Source organism: Zophobas morio, unplaced genomic scaffold (assembly GCF_036711695.1).
Source record: "Zophobas morio isolate AGI-343-1 ecotype UQ-CSIRO unplaced genomic scaffold, CSIRO_AGI_Zmor_V1 ptg000021l, whole genome shotgun sequence".
In the NCBI taxonomy this organism is placed as follows: Eukaryota; Metazoa; Arthropoda; class Insecta; order Coleoptera; family Tenebrionidae; genus Zophobas; species Zophobas morio.
The window spans coordinates 26,159,312-26,176,235 of record NW_026972126.1 but is presented as its reverse complement, the minus strand read 5'-3'; the positions used below and the strand labels follow the sequence as shown (position 1 = coordinate 26,176,235).

The following is a 16,924-nucleotide window of genomic DNA, read 5'->3' as shown; positions in this document are numbered from 1 at the left end:
AATAACGTAATAATCGTCATCCGCTCTTGTATTTTCCGTGAAATTTCGCCACAATTCCCTCCCGAGTTGGTGTTTTTCGCCGCGTGTGTTGGCACCCCTGCCTTACATAATGGCGTTTTGTTAATGGCGTAAAGGTGTTCAAGAATCTCGAATAAAAAAGAAACTTGTAAACGCCACTATTTGCCGTTTTTCGTTCGTCGTAGTGACCGCAATGTCCAAAGGGGGCAAATTCAACAAACCAACATGGAAAAGTCAATACAGCGGTGAGTTTCCACGTCCATTTGTCCCCCGTTACAAAGTGCGTCATTTCCCAGAACACGATTTTCGTGGCGGTGGCGATACCCGAAAAGTAATTTTCAAGACGAATAAACACAAAAAGGATAACAGAGACTGGGTGTCGGCGGGCAGATCCTACCTCCAAGATGAAGACATCGACATGGGGGGCTCCTCTGGGGGCGGGCGCTACTCGAAGAAGTTCTACAAAAGAGACAAGAAGCGGGGCACGCCGCCCCCTAACCACAAACGCAGGTTAATGGAAGGCCCCATGAGCTGGTTTCGTGTAACGGTGAGTAATAAATTCGCAAAAAGCGAGGTTATAGTGGTTGTTTTAGTTGCCGTTTGGAAACAAGTACGAGAAGTCGTTCGTCCTGAAGACGCTTTTAGATAAAATCCAGCCGCTGCCGCTGTGGCCGATCACGGTGAGTACCCCCTTTGCCTAGTGTGTTGATAATAAAGTTTGTACAGTGGAAAGTGAACGGGCACGTAGTGACGTTCTTCGTCGACGATTTCAAAGTGGCGGAGAAGCTGAACGACCTCGATCGCCAGATTCAGATGCCCGATGGGTTCAAGTTGTTGGTGAAGGTGCACAATGGGATACCCAACGTGGATGTGAACGAGGATTTGAAGGAGAAGATTAAGCTCACGATGGCGAAGAGATACAACGCGCCGAATAAAGCGTTGGACTTGACAAAGTTTCATGCAGATCCTGATTTGCAGGATGTTTTTTGTGCGCTGTTTAAGCCGGTCGTGTTTTTGACTGTGGTGGAAATCATAGCGGAGAATATTCCTGAAATTGAGGCCATTAATTTGTTTGATAATAAAATCGCTAATTTGTCGTTCTTAAAGAAGGTTAAGGAGAAGCTGCCACATTTGAAGATTTTACACATAGGGAATAATAAGGTGGGTGGATTTTGGGGGGGTTGGAGTGGGGGTTTTTTGGTAATTTTGGTTTATAGTTTAGGGATATTTCAATGTTGGACCCTTTCATTGGATTACCGATTGTTGATATAGTGTTGAATGGGAATCCACTGTGTTCCAAGTACAAGGATCAGGAAGCCTACATCGGGTAAAGTAGACCTAATTTTTATTTCAACAGATGTTGATGACTTGGTATGGTGTAGCAGCAGAGAAGTATGATTGAGAGAAAAAGAGGTTTTTTAAAAATTTTGCGTATCGCTAAACATGGCTGTTGTCCACCATTTTGTACAGAAAACTGATTTAAACATGATACACAATTATGAGGAGTATTTTTTATTTTTTCAGTTTCTGCAATAATAATCACAATTCATCACTAAAATGTAACCAATAATAGTTTTAAAGCAGTGAAAATATTCAAACAAGTACGATTTCAACAAGATTTTTTTTCATTGTGAGTTTATAAGTTCAGTTATTTTCTTTCTCATAAATAGACAAAGAGGAGAGTACAACGCACGTGGAGTTTAAACTAAGTCTGACAATTGTGTACAAACAGCATGCAAGATTTTTGCTGTAGAAAGGAGCAAAGTGGATTTACCACAACAACCCATCTTGGAGTACCGCAAGTCAAGCACTTGTGTGTTACAAAAACCCAGTGACCAGCAACTAGGTTTGAGTGGAATTTTCCACGACATTAACAGTGGCCTCCTCGTTGAACAAAATTACTCTTGTCGAGTTTTTAAATTCAATTCAAGATTGTAGATCTTGTTGAAATCGTGTTTATGAAAAAAAAAAAAAATTTGAATAGTTTTTGTGAACTGCTACAATTTTGACTAAGTTACAACACATTTTAATGACGATTTGTTGGTTTTTTATTTTGTTTAAAGCAGAAGTTTTCACTATTGTTACAACACTACTCATAATTTTGTTTTATTTGAAATCAGTAATCAAAATTTGCGATTGTTGGGTTGGAAACAGCCGTGTTGTTTGATTTTTGTGGCGTGTAAAGCATTTGTAGATTTTTAGTGAGGTAGAGGGGGTACACTTTTAAAACGGTTGCTGTCTGGTGGATCGTTGGAAAAAAATCGCTAAAACAATCAAAATTTTCTTTCAAAAATATTTTTTATCAGAGATTCAGTGGCATTGAGTGAATTTTATTGGTTGTGTTTGCGCAACATGGAAGATCTAATGAGTTGTCAGGTTGGCAACATTTAAAATTTTATTATGGCATACCTGATTGTCAAGTGCAAATTTTGGGCACCAGGTCATCTTCTCATCGTGTTTGTTACGGCCGCTTTATGTCACAATTAACAACAAGTGACATGATATCATTGCTGCCAATAATTCAGAATTGCCAACAAAAAAATTTGGCTCAATCCGTTAAATATTTGTTCATAAGATACAAAATGGCGGATTTTTCAACAAGTCTTGATATTTCCATATTTCCTGTCATCATGAAGTCACTTATTTAATTTTTGAAGTATTTTAGTTAATTTTGTTTTGTGTTTCTACCTTTTTAATGTAATATTCAACGTTTGTGACATTTTCTTCATCAGAGGTCAACTGTTCTTTTTTAACATTAATTTTGTGCATTAAATTGTCAATTTGGTAACACTATAAAATCATGTGGTAACCCTGGAGGTGCCAACTTCTTACTGAAGCAGGGTATAAATGTAGTATCCTGTCGCACCTGCAGGGGATGGAACTTTTGCTTCTATTCACATTAGTTTAGTGACTTTTGTTCATTGGTTGTTGACACTGTCTCCAAAATTAAAAAATCACTATCAACTTTTTAGAAATTTTGACATTAAAGACGAATTGACATTTCTAGGTTTTTTTTTACATGAAAAAAGTGATTTTTTAGTTTTAGTTGACCAGTAACACGAACAAAATAGTCCATTTTGACTGTCACTAGATGTTTTAGTCTTCATATCGACCAGTTTTTACTAAAAAGTGTGAAATTATAGACTTCAAATTGACTCCCAAATATTGGTTGCGATTTTTTTTTGTCACGTTGCCAACGTGTTTAAAATTGTATGATGGCATACTTGATTGTCAAAAGAAATTTAGAGCACCAAGTCATCTTCTCATCACACGTCTGTAAGGCGCTCTTGTCAAAGTTGACAACTGTGAACTGACATGTTGACATTGCTGGCTCTAATTCAGAATTGCCAACACAAAAATTTACGTTGATCCATTCATGGCCGACTTACTAGTCCATCCATTATCATTCTAGGTTAATAATTTCGAACTATTGACAGATGACAGTAATAACGAAGTTACAAGTTGACATTAGAGGTTATAAAAAAATTCAGGAGTAATATTTATTAGGAGGTTCTTGATAGAGTACTTCTTTGTTGGTATTAGGTTATGTGTCCATGTTGTTTTCTACATATTTCCATGTGACGTCACTTTCTTCTATATAAATCGCCTTTTTTACATAAATACTATATACTGATAAAATTCACTCCAGACACAACAATTACGCTACAAGCAAATTTCCAAAACCAACTTGATCACGCCAGTACCACCACCATCCCTCCCTCCACCCCGTTGCTTTACCCCTACCACCAGCTCGTCTCAGCTCGTGGTACCGGTCGCACGCACCACCTCTCAACTTCCATTTTGACTAAAACCTCTTCTTTTTCATCTGACTTAACTGAGCAAACCTTCACCTTCATTGTGCTAACACCTTCGGGTCACTCTTCTCTTTCCGCAGTGAAGTCCGCAAGCGCTTCCCGAAAGTAATGAAACTGGTAAGTACCCTCCCCTTTGTACGTCCGCACCCAACCCGCTCTGTTCAAGGACGGAATCGATCTACCTCCTCCAATCAGTTTCGATATATCCGAAGAAGTCCACCTGCCGCCAAACCTACAAACTTTCTTGGTCAGTCAAGACGGCGAATCCATCGTGCGCCAATTCCTCGAACAGTATTTTACCATTTTCGATTCGGAGAACCGGCAGCCGCTGCTGCAGGCGTACCACGAAAGCGCCTTGATGTCGATGACGATGTCGTACCCGTATGGGCAGAGAGATAAGAGCGGCAGCTGGCTGAACTGGTACACGACGGATAACAGGAATATAATGAAAGTGCAGGACCCGGAGCGGAGGCAGAGGTTGCTCAAGCAGGGGCACGTGGCGGTGGTGCAGTTCCTACAGGAGATGCCGCAAACGAAGCACGATATACACAGCTTCACGGTGGATTTGGTGATTTTTACGGTGAGTACGGTCATTGTTTAAGTATATTATAGTTGGACAACCTAATACAAATTTTACTTCGCCTAAATAGTGAGCTTTAGGACAAGGAATCCAGGGGGCGTGGGACAAATTTTTCGTCAACGCGCATTTTCACTATAGTGAGCCAACGTATTAGGTTTATTTTACTCTAAATCAGATGGCGCCATCAAACATTAGCAAAGGCAAACACCCTTCACGCTGCTCTTATACGAGGAGTTATCCATAAACTCCATAATTAACATTGTTCCGTAAACATATGTGTACAAAATATGAAAATATACTTGACATAAAAAAATATGAAGCAACGCGTTGTAACGTGATAAGAAAGAATTGAATTTAAATGAATTTGAGGCATATTTTTATTTGACTATATCTGAAGACTGACAGAAACTTTCCAAGGGTTTTTAAACTGGTATAATTGTTTAGTTTTACAAGATTAAAGTAAAACAAGATTTTAAGTAAAATTTAGATTCGTGGTGTTACAAAAATATTAACACAAAATGAAAATATATGTTCAAAGTAAATAACAGAATGACATAAACTTTCGGCGTTAACATTACAAATAGTTACAAGAGAGAAAAAAACGCATTAAGAACTTAAGAGGCATGTTTGTAATATCGAGTTGTTAAAGGCTGCTTTGAAGACTGTTTGTTTCTATGAAAAACAATTGCTGTTATCGGACATTTTGGTAGATTTTGTTCCAAAAATACGAGATAACTAATTGTTTCTTGAACTAGTTTCCGTAACTTCTAAAATTTAAAAAGGATACGCCGTTCTGCTGTAATTAAATCTAGAATAAGGTCAAAATCACACTAATATTACATCTGATTTTGTTAACCACATGAATATAATTTACATTAAAATAAGTTACGGACATTGTTTGAAATGTTTATTATAGTTCGAATACAAGATAAAATAAATAAATAAATAAATAAAATGTGCAGTTTATAAACTTCAGAATTTTAGTAAAAATATAATCATGTTTGAAGCTTTATTTTGTCTGTTCGATTTTATTGGGTGTATTGGGCCCCTCTCGGGATATAACACCGACATCAGTGCACCGACCCAACGTTCTTCAACCGATGGGATGATTTATTACTTCCGTTATGCTGGCCCTACACACAGCGATTTGGTTTTCGGATTTTCGGCTAGATCTGCACAGTTAAAACTTTTTGCACACAGAGTATTTTGTTCACGCCAGCATCAAAAATACTACGCCGAAGGCACTTCTTCAAGTGTTATTTTTTTTAAGATGTCATATTTGTCAGCGTTTCCAAAATTTTCTTCTTTGCACAGGTCAACTAATTTTTCGTAAAAAGCATTTTAAAATTTTTGTTATTGTATTTTTTACTTTTTAATTTTCTAAGGCATGAAAAAATCCCATATAGGTTTCTATGAATTTATTAACGAAATCAACTGAAAACTTGCGCGCCATTTTGTGTTAATTAATACCAATAGTGATTATGATAATTTTATAATTATCATTTTAATGAAATTGTGTTCTTCACTTCGCGAACGACAGCAAACAATTTAAAATTACCGCTAGTCAAGCACCTGAAAATCCATCTCTCCCAAATATGTCTTTCTTGGCACGATTTGTAATCCGAAGTCTCCCTCCACATGCAATTTTTCGTCGCCTGAGAACTTGTTTGATCTACAGACCAAAGCACACTCAGGCCAATATCGGCTTTAAGCGATTTATCTATAAACCGATATTCGTTAGAGTTGATGTGATACACATCCACTGCGAAGAACTAACCCATTTCGACCATTGGACTCTACAACGAATAAGTGAACAAAGTTCTTGAACATCTTAACGATTTAATACATAATGTTCCCGAATGACAAAATTTACATTTCAAATTGTATTATCAAATTACACTCTCCAAAATTTGTCAAATTTTACAATAGTAAAATTGTAGTTTCGCCCCGTTTACGGTTTATGCATCCGTGTCGAGTTTTCAGCTTAGACGTCAAGATTTTTAGAAAAAATAAATCAACATTTTCCAATTTATAATGTTACTTAAATTTTAAAAAGTAGAATAGTCCTGATCTTGTGATTTATACCTAAATACGCTATTGGGATTTTTCGTCTTGTCGATTTCTCGATTTTTCAACTTTAAATGTCTCAATTTTTCAATATTTCAATTTTGGGCTTTTCCGATTCCTCCATTCTTTAAATTTTCTATTTCTTGAATTTTTTATTTTTCGATTTCTCAATCTTTCGATGTTTCAATGATACGATTTCTCAATTTTTGTCCTCTTCAATTTTACGGTTTTTAAATATTTCGATTTTTCAAATTTTCACGTTTCTAAATTTTCAGTTTGCCGATTTCTAAAGTATTTTTTTATTTGTCCATTTCTGGATTTCCTGAAGTTTCGATTTTTCACATCTTCATTTCCTCAATTTTTCGATTTTTTAAGATTACGATTTTTCAATTTTGCTTTTTTAGATTTTCGATTTCTCAATTTTCCAATTTTTTGAATATTTCTTTCAGTTATGACATTTTTCAATATTTCAATTTTTCGACTTTTCGATTTTTGAATTGATGGATTTTTTTTGATTTCTCGCTTTTTTCCTTTTTGGATTTTCAATTTATTGTAAACTTTAGATTTTTCAATTCTGCGACTGTTTAATGCTTCGATTTCTCAATTTTTAAACTTTTCGATGTTTTAATATTTCATTTTTTAAAATTCTAGGTTTTTCGATATTTCGAGTTTTCAGTTCTTCTATATTTCAATTTTTCGAATTTTAATTTTTGATTTTCCAGTTTTTCTTTTTTAAAATTTTTCGATTATTCAATTTTTTAATTTCCCAATTTATCGAATTCAGATGTTTCGTTGTTTTGATTGTTCAATTTCTCAGTTTTTCAATTTTTAACTTTCCTTTTCGGTTTCCGACTCCTCAATTTCTCGATCCTCCGATTTTTCGATTTCTCGAAGTCTCAGTTTTTGAATTTTTCGATGTTTCGATTTTTGGATTACTCGGTTTTTCGATTTTTTTCTTTTGAGCTTTTCAATTTCTTGATTTTCCAATTTTTCAATGCCCCGATTTTTCAATTTTTCAAATTGAATTGGATCTCTCGATTCTTCAATTTTGCGATATTTTAATTATTCATTGTTTTAAATTTTAGTTTTTTCGATTTCTCGATTTTTTGACTTTTCAGTTCTTCAGCATTTAAATTTTTGAATTTTTCAAATTTTTGCGTTAAATTTTCAGTTTTCTGATTTCTCAATTAATCTTTCTTTGATTTTTCGACTTCGCTTTATTGGTTTGTCGATTTCTCAATTTTTGGATATTTCTTTCAGTTTTGATATTTTTCAATACTTCGATTCTTTCATTTTTCGACTTCTAGATTTTTCTATTTTTTATTTTTGGATTTTCAGTTTTTTGTTTTTTATTTCAATTTCTCAATTTTTCAACTTTTTCACATTTTAATTTTTAAATTTCTAGATTTTTCGGTTTCTCGAGTTTCCAGTTCTATATTTTAATTTTTTAAATTTACGAATGTTTAAATTTTTTGAGATCTCAATTCATTGAGATTCGGATGTTTCGATGTTTTGATTATTCAATCTCTCGCTTTATCAATTTTTCCATATTTAAGTTTTCGATTTTTCGATTTTGGCCTACTTCGGTTTCTCAATTTTTTGATTTTTCGATTTCTCGATGTCTCAATTTTTGAATTTTACAATTTTTTGATTTGTTGGTTTTTAGATTTTTTGCTTTTCGGTTTCTCGATTTTTCGATGTTCCGATTTTTGATTTATCCGATTTTTCAATTGTCCAATTTTTTAAATTCTCGACTTCTCGATTCGTTGATTTTTCAGTTTTTCGATTATTAAATTCTAGATTTTTATTTATTTTTTTTTTTTTATTATTTTTTGATGTTTGGATTTCTCCATTTTTCAGTTTTAGGATATTTTAACTTTTCAATGTTTTAAATTTTAGATTTTTCGATTTTTTAGTTCTTCAATATTTTTTTATTTTTCAAATTTTGACGTTTCTGAATTTTTAGTTTTCGGATTTCTCAATTAATCTATTTTTTTATATTCCCATTTCTCCACTTCCTAAAGTTTCGGTTTTTCAGTTCTTCAGTTCTTCAATTTTTCGATTATTCAGGTTTTTGATTTTTCAATTTTTCGATTTTTTAAGTTTGCGATTTTTAGACTCTGCTTTTTTGACTTTTTTGTTTCTCAATTTTTTAATTTCCTAATTTTTTGATATTTCGTTCAATTTTGTGATTTTTCAGTTTTTCGATTTCTCAATTTTAACTTTTCAATTTTTGAAATCATTAATTTTTTTCGATTTTTTGAGTTTTCAGTTCTCTATATTTCAATTTTTCAATTTTCGGAATTTTTAAATTTTCGATTGTCCAATTTTTTTTTTTATTTTTCGATTTTCCAATTTTTCGATGTTTCGATTTTTGAATTAACCGATTGTTCAATTTCTCGATTTTTAAATTTTAGATTTTCCAATTTTAATTTTTACTTCCCGAGCGTAAGCAAAGGAAGTATTGTAATCGAGTCCGTCGGCCGACTCTCTACTTTTACGTTTTCTCGATCTTTCATGACCCCTAGAAGACGAAGAAATAGGTCTCCCATTTCCGTCTGTCTGTCCGTCTGTCCGTCCGTCTGTCCGTCCGTCTGTCCGTCTGCCCCCGGATTTTTATTAGACAGATAATCTCCGAAAGTACTCGACCGATTGTTGTGAAATTTTGTACTTATATTAAGAATATCATGTAGATGGTAAAACGCTAACAAAAATTTGTCTAATCATCCCCACCACTAATGCGATGACGTCACTTCAAAATTGTACATAGTAAATGGGTTTTCAATTGTATAAAATAACATAGTCCTACACATGTAGTTTACAACTCTGAATCGACTTTTCACCCGAAACGTCCAGATTTTTGGAAAAAAAATCAAAATTATAAAACAACATTTTGAAATTTAATTTTTAATCTGCTAACCAGAATGCTTTGAAATGTTGCAGATGTTTTAAGGCTATAAAGAGCATCATAAATCTTTAGTCAAAAAATATTTGCTTATCCCCTCCAAAAACTTGATGACGTCAGCTCAAAAGTTTGTGGAATAAATCATATCTAAAATGTACAAAATATGATGAGCCTGTACTTGTGATCTATCACTCCATTCATATTTTTTGGATTTGCATATACAGGTGACTCAAAAAAATTAATGAATGCGTAAATATATTTTATTGATTTAATCAGGAACTACAAAACCGAATGCTCTGAAATCTTGCAGATGTTTTAAGGTCATAAAGAGCATAATAAATGTTTAGTCAAAATATATTTGCTTATCCCCTCCAAAAAGTTGATGACGTCAGCTCGAAAATTTGCCGAATAAATCATATCTAAAATGTACAAAATATGATCAGTCTGTACTTGTGATCTATCACTCCATTCATATTTTTTGGATTTGCATATACAGAGTGACTCAAAAAAATTAATGAATGCGTAAATATATTTTATTGATTTAATCAGGAACTACAAAACGGAATGCTCTGACATCTTGCAGATGTTTTAAAGTTATAAAGAGCATAATAAATGTTTAGTCAAAATATATTTGCTTATCCCCTCCAAAAAGTTGATGACGTCAGCTCGAAAATTTGCCGAATAAATCATATCTAAAATGTACAAAATATGATCAGTCTGTACTTGTGATCTATCACTCCATTCATATTTTTTGGATTTGCATATACAGGGTGATTCAAGAAAATAAATGAAAGCGTAAATTTATTTTACTGATTTACTCAGGAACTACAAAACCGAATGCTTCGAAATCTTGAAGATATTTTAAAATTATCATAAGCATGGTAAATTTTTGATCAAAACGTATTTGGTCGTCCCCCCTAAAAAATTTATGACGTCACCACAAAATTTTGCTGAATAAATCCTATCTAAAATGTACAAAATATAGTGAGTCTCTTCTTGTGATTTATCATTCCATTCAAATTTTTTCGATTTGCATATACAGGGTGACTCAAAAAAATTAATGAATGCGTAAATTTATTTTATTGATTTAATCAGGAACTACAAAACCGAATGCTTTGAAATCTTGCAGATGTTTTAAGGTTATAAAGAGCATAATAAATTTTTAGTCAAAATATATTTGGTTATCTTCTACAAAAAACTGATGACGTCAGCTCAAAAGTTTGCCGAATAAATCGTATCTAAAATGTACAAAATATGATGAGTCTGTACTTGTGATTTATCATTCCATTCATATTTTTGGATTTGCATATGCAGGGTGACTCAAAAAAATTAATGAAGGCGTGAATTTATTTTATCGATTTAATCAGGAATTACAAAACCGAATGCTTTGAAATCTTGGGAATATTTTAAAGTTATTATAAGCATGGTAAACTTTTGTTCAAAATGTATTTGTTCATCCTTCCTAAAAAAATTGATGACGTCACCCTTAAATTGTGCTGAATAAATCCTATCTAAAATGCAAAAAATATGATGAGTTTGTACTTGTGATTTATCATTCCATTCATATTTTTTAGATTTTCTTAAGAGGTGGTTCAAAAAAATTAATGAAGTCAATTTATTTTATTGATTAAATTAAAGGCAACACTTATTATTAGTATTACACCCCAACCAACCCAATTTGGTAGACACAAAATTTGTTAAAGGAAAAACTCGGTTGAAACATAAGGGTAGCACGCTTATTTACATTACATTTTACTTTAACATTACAGACCTGCATTTGTTTTATGCGCTCACTTGGTTCCGCGAATGTGAAATAGACATGTTTATAATCAACCAATTGTGAATTTCACCGTCAAGAATTAAAATAAAACCCAATGTTTTATATAATAAGCGGAAGTCGAAGCAATAAAACCGATGGTCGTTTTGTTTACAGTTTCTCTGTTTGACTCTCACGTATGCTGTTACGCCTGTCATCTTAAATTAAGAATGTTTATACATACACGATTTTCAGTTGCCTCTGATACGTATACGTGAGTAAATTGTTTCGTTATTTTATTGATTATTACAAATCAATATTCAAAACGACCCTATTCATTTTCCCGAAAATTTGAGAATATAATAATTTTATTCTTAGTATTACACTACATCTATCCCAACTGATATACGTGTCCTTGCAAAAATGTTGATGACGTCATCGCAATTTTTTTTTAAATTCCCACTACAAAAATGTAATGAGAAAAAAACACAATAGGCATGCAGTCGTCAAGTTTCCGACAGCGAGGGAAGTACTGTCTAAACTCTTTAGACCAATTTTTTTCTACATGGGAAAGTGATTGTCCGTATAGGTTGTCCAACTATAATATACGTAAACAATGGTACGGTGGTAGGAGTGACAGGGTTTGACTGAGGTGGTACTGTTGCAGCCGCAAATGATCGTGCTGACGGTCACGGGGATGTACAAAGAATTGAAAACCGGGCACAAGGTGCCGCCGACGAGGTCGTTCTTCCGGACGCTGGTGATAGTACCGGCGGGTACTGGGTTTTGTATAAGCAACGAGACGTTGCACGTCACGAACGCGACGGAGGACCAGGCGAAGGTGAAAAATCGTCACCATCATCATCATTATTGTTATTATTATTGTTTTTGTAGAACTTGTTTAAAATCGTGGTACCGGCGGTGCCCGCGGCAGCACCGTCTGCGCCTGCGCTGGACGACAGCACGAAGCAGCAGATGATCGGGGCGATGTCCGAGCAATCAGGGATGAACATAGAGTGGTCGAGGAGGTGAGCGAGTCGCGTGTCGGGGGCGTTAATTGAATTTGGGTTACAGGTGCCTGGAGGAGACCCAGTGGGACTACACGAGGGCAGTGGGGGCCTTCACCGACGCGCAGAAACAAGGACTAATTCCACCTGAAGCATTCGTAAAATAGGCCTACTTTATGTTAATACTTTTATAAACCTCTATGTTATTTCTTTTAAGCCATCGAGTACTTTTTTATTGTGTAAATATTTTCTATTGTTGTGGCTGTACATAGGTGAATCATAAGTTTGAACGGCGTTAGCGTTATTTTTTTAATAAATATTTATGAAAGTGTTGGGTGTTTTGCGGATGGACCAATCTCGGTATGGTGGAGAGGCAAGTGGGCGGAGTCGGGTCAATAAAAACCAAAGTCGTGTGCAAAAGTTTTGATTCAATTAACAAACTGGGGTGAACATTTCCTCGCCGCCTAGGCCTCGCAGTATGTTTTGTGCTGTAAGTTCCGCCATGGCGTTGCGGGTGTTCTCGGTGGCGCTACCCAAATGCGGGATTAGAACTTCAAAATAAAACGCACTCTCACTAAACGATTTTTTTTTTCAAAGGGTGTACTTACCGACGTTTGGTAACTTAGCCAATTCGTTGTCTGGAGGTAGTGGCTCTGGGGTCATCACGTCCAGCCCCGCCGCAAAAATCTTACCTCCTTTTAAAGCCCTCACCAGAGCGTCCTGGTCCACCACGTCCCCCCTACTTATATTAACAAAAACCGCACTACTTTTCATCTTCCCGAAAATTCCATCATTGAACATCAGCTTCGTCTCGGAGGTCAGCGGACACGAGACTATCACAAAGTCGCTTTCTTTGACCAGGGTGTCCAGAGAGACGAAGGTGCACCCCAAATCCGTCCCTTCAGGCTTCTCGCGATGTCCCGTATACAAGAACTTGCCCACGGAGAACCCTTTCAGCCTCTTCACGATAGCTTGGCCTATCCCCCCCAGTCCTACAATCCCGACCGTCGATCCCACAATGTCCTTCCCCAACATCCAAGTCAAACCAGGGGTCCATTCGTTCCTGAAAAACCTTTATTAGTTACACTGTCACCATCTGCATGGTCGTACTTTTCGATCTTCAGACGACCTTCGTGGAGCCGCCTGGAGGCGCCTAGTGCTAAAAGAACAGCGATGTCGGCGACGGCGTCATTCAAAACCCCCGTAGTGTTACCCAGCTTCACTCCGCGCTTTTTTAATTCAGGGACGTCGATGTGGTTGACTCCGGCCGACATAGTCCCAACCGTCTTCATCTGAGGACCTGAAACGGTGTGAATGCACGTCGACTACCAAGCTACTCATACCAAATTTTACCGGCTTTGTCCAGGATTTCGGCGTCCAGCTTTTGCGAAGTCGCCCAGAACAAAGCGTCCACTCCTGCCGCCTTTTCCAGGATCGAGGCACGGGTGTAGTCCTTGGTCCTTATCACCTCGCACCTGCAACGTCACCTTTACCGACTCGAGTGCGACTTTAGGGCACTTACTGTCGCTCCAAAATGTCGAAGGCCACTTGGGGGATCGAAGGATTCGTCATTAAGACCTTGGGCCGCTGCATCGTGACGCTATTGTCTTGACTAATACACCGTCTACACCGCAACTGCAACGGTTTTACGTAACTCAAATTATCTTATCTTCACTATCAACTACTTCAATACTAAAAACAACCGATTCATCTAGTTAAGTCCTACACAGAAGCGTATTAAGCGCTATAAAAAGGTGATAAATCCTCTGATTTAGCTCTGGAATTTTAGCCGATTTACAACAATGAGCTAATCGCTCAATTTCACTTACATTAGCGAAAGATAATCGTATTAAGTTCAAGGATATGTTGATGCGGTGATTACAATTACGGAATGTTTGTGTAAATACTAGGGTTACGCGGTGGCGCCATCTGATATCGGTGTTAATTTTCCTTCCGCCCAGATAATTCTTAATTATAATTGGTGTAAACACGCGGTCTAGTTTTCACTGGTTGCGAACCATTATTTAACGTAAACACACGAGTGTGCAAGATTTTTTGCACAACCTTGACCTTATCTATGTAAATCGCTAATCAGCGCACTCATCCTGTCCTACATTCGTTTTTTCAGACACTTGGTTTATTTTTCGATCGTAATTCGAGGTTAATGTTATTTTCTTAAAAGTTAACACCTTGGATATTTTCGCGAACAATCGGTTCCCGAAAACGATAATCCGAGTAAACATGGTCATGGGAAAGTCGATAATTTCGGGAATTTTCCGTAGTTTGCTAACTTCATTTCCGGTTGGTTTAATAGGACTTGCGTCAATTACGTTACCGTAAACATAAATCGAGAACTGGTTTGCACAAATCAAGTCTAATTGAAATGCAAACGACTCAATTATATTGCTTAACATAATTCAGATTTGTTGTTGTCAGAAATGGAAAAATTGAAAAATCACAATTGAAGAAAGAATTGAAAAATCAAGAAATATAGAAATGGGAAAATCAAAAAATCAGTTAATCGAAAAATTTAGAAACGTCAAAAATTGATATATATATATAATAAAAATTTAAAAATCGTATCAAAAACTAAAAATTCAATAAATCGAGAAATTGAACAATCAAAAAATCAAAACATTGAAATCCCAGTAAGTTGATAAATAGGAAAATTTAAAAAACAAAAATTTTAAAAATCCAAGAATTGAACAAAAAAAAATCTAAGCCTGAAAACTCAGAATTTGATAAGATAAGACTGATTTTGGCGCTTTTGACATTTTCGACCATTTTTTCAACTATTCTCAAGTATAACAAAAAAAGTTACAACTAGTGCTTTTTTTTAGTTTTTTCACATCCTAGATTCTGTTATTAGTTTCCACTCCCATTCGACAGAAGAACATAATTAGCCCCGCCCACCCACTCGGCCTTCTTTACACTGATTAATTTTATCCGATCTGAATAAAATCAATATTTTTATATTGAACAGATATAAAATTCGTCGTTAAAATCGGAAGAAAGGGAGTGGTCGGGGCTAAGACTTGTTAAAATAAGACTGACTTTCGCAAATGACATATCCTATAAGACACTAGAGGGTGGGTGGGCGGGGATAGACTTGATAAGATTAGACTCTTTTGGCAAATAACATATCTTCCAAAAAATACAGGGCGGGTGGGTGGGGCGAGTACTTGCTGCAATAAGACTGATTTTGGCAAATGACATATACTGTAAGAAACTAGAGGGTGGGTGGGCGGGTCTAGTATTTGATAAGATACGACTGATTTTGGCACTTCTGATATTTTCGATCAATTTTTAACTCTTTTCCGACAGTTTTGGCTTCGTTTCTTCGGAAATTTCTGCCGTCTTTCCAAAATCGCTGATTGAAATATAGCAGTTTTTAGTTTCATCAAAATAGCTCGAAATAAAAATTTTGTAGCGCTTGTTTTATTTTGTCACCTCCTAAATTCTATTATTATTTTCCACTCCCACTTGACAGAAGTTTATAATTAGCCCCGCCCACCCACCCTGTCTGCTTTTCAGTGATTTATTTTATCAGATTTGAATGAAGATTAACAAAAAATTTTGAGATGCAAATCTCAACGTGCTAATTCGAAGAATATAAGAGTTTTTTGTTCCAGAGCAAGCTTTTTTAAATATTCGGTTTAAACATTTTTTTTTTATGATCCTGAAAATTGCCATTCGTGAGTTCGCGATTCTGCAAAGATTGTACTGAAAAATTAAGTTTTGACAAAATGGCCTAAAAGTCCACAAAGAGTTCTGGGATATCGAGATGTCGATCCCAACGTGCTGATTTGAAAAATAATCGAGTTTTTATGGTTCTAGACAAGATTTTTTTAAAGATTCGGCTGCAACGTCAAATCTTTAAAAATTCCAAAATTTCCAACATTTCAATTGTATTTTAGTTTGCACTCTCACGCGACCGAAGAACATAATTAGCCCCGCCCACCCACCCTGTCTCCCTGTCAGTGATTGCTTTTATCAGAATGGAATGAATGATCTTATACCGAACAGAAATAAAATTAGTCGGTAGAATTAGTAGAAGGGGTGGACGGGGCTAGTATTCTTCCTAAGATAAGACTGATTTTGGTCAATGAAATTATAGCTTCCAAGAAAATTGAGGGTGGGTGGGTGGGGCTAGTATTTGGTAAGATAAGACTGATTTTGGCAAATGACATACCTTCCAAGAAAACAGAGGGTGGGTGGGCGGGGCTAGTATTTGATAAGAAAAAACTGACTTTGGCACTTCTGACATTTTCGATCAACTTTTAACTATATCCGAAAATTAGTTGAAGACATTTTCTTGTAGATATCGATATCCAAAAGTCAGTTTCGGCTTCATTTCTGCGGAAATTCCTACCGTTTTTCCGAAATCGCTGACTGAAATACAGCAGTTTTTACAGATTCGTCAAAAGAGCTCGGTATAAAAATTGAGATTTTGAAGAAATGGCCTAAAAGTCTACAACAAGTTCTGGGTTATCGAAATATCCATCCCAACGTGGTGATTTGGAAAATATAGCGACCAAAATTGTTTAAATATTCGGCTCGAACGTCAAATCTTGAAAAAATTCCAAAATTTCCAACATTTCATTGGCGATTCTGAAAAAGTGGTAGGAATTTTCTAAGAAATGAAACCTAAAATAATTTCCAGAAGTTGAATTCTACAAAAAAACGACCAGCTAATTTTTACAGGGGGTCGGAAAATGATCACACAATTCACAACACTTGTACTGAAAAATTGAGCGTTTGAAAAAAATAACCTAA

The 16,924-nt window shown here is 35.4% G+C and overlaps 2 protein-coding genes across 5 annotated transcripts in view; one reads left to right on the top strand and one right to left on the bottom strand.

The window, feature by feature from the left end:
• The first annotated feature begins 93 nt into the window (after positions 1-93).
• LOC135133013 (nuclear RNA export factor 1-like) lies at positions 94-12,479 on the top strand. Its single transcript, XM_064061238.1, has 10 exons — positions 94-263; positions 315-565; positions 612-698; positions 745-1,179; positions 1,236-1,345; positions 3,914-3,950; positions 4,000-4,413; positions 11,809-11,982; positions 12,036-12,169; positions 12,216-12,479. The coding sequence occupies exons 1-10, from the start codon at positions 212-214 to the stop codon at positions 12,313-12,315; spliced, it is 1,794 nt and encodes a 597-aa protein (XP_063917308.1). The 5' UTR covers positions 94-211; the 3' UTR covers positions 12,316-12,479.
• Positions 12,480-12,556: 77 nt separating this feature from the next.
• Positions 12,557-16,924, bottom strand: part of LOC135133015 (glyoxylate reductase/hydroxypyruvate reductase-like) — a 69,415-nt gene continuing 65,047 nt past the window's right edge. For 3 of the 4 annotated variants that reach the window (XM_064061244.1, XM_064061242.1, XM_064061243.1), the window contains exons 2-6: positions 13,671-13,783; positions 13,502-13,623; positions 13,259-13,448; positions 12,757-13,211; positions 12,557-12,699 (exon numbers count right to left, since the gene is read on the bottom strand). In XM_064061244.1, the coding sequence (XP_063917314.1) occupies positions 12,581-12,699; positions 12,757-13,211; positions 13,259-13,448; positions 13,502-13,623; positions 13,671-13,783 (999 nt within the window). In that variant the 3' untranslated portion in view covers positions 12,557-12,580. Of the gene's footprint in view, positions 12,700-12,756; positions 13,212-13,258; positions 13,449-13,501; positions 13,624-13,670; positions 13,784-13,977; positions 14,065-16,924 lie in introns of those variants that run through there. The other variant, XM_064061241.1, reaches the window with a different exon arrangement.

Coding starts and splice junctions, on each gene's coding strand:
- LOC135133013 (XM_064061238.1), top strand. CDS start 212: ATGTCCAAAGGGGGCAAATTCAACAAACCAACATGGAAAAGTCAATAC. Junction 1,346..3,913: donor GATCAGGAAGCCTACATCGG/GTAAAGTAGACC, acceptor CTCTTTCCGCAG/TGAAGTCCGCAAGCGCTTCC. Junction 4,414..11,808: donor TGGATTTGGTGATTTTTACG/GTGAGTACGGTC, acceptor GTACTGTTGCAG/CCGCAAATGATCGTGCTGAC.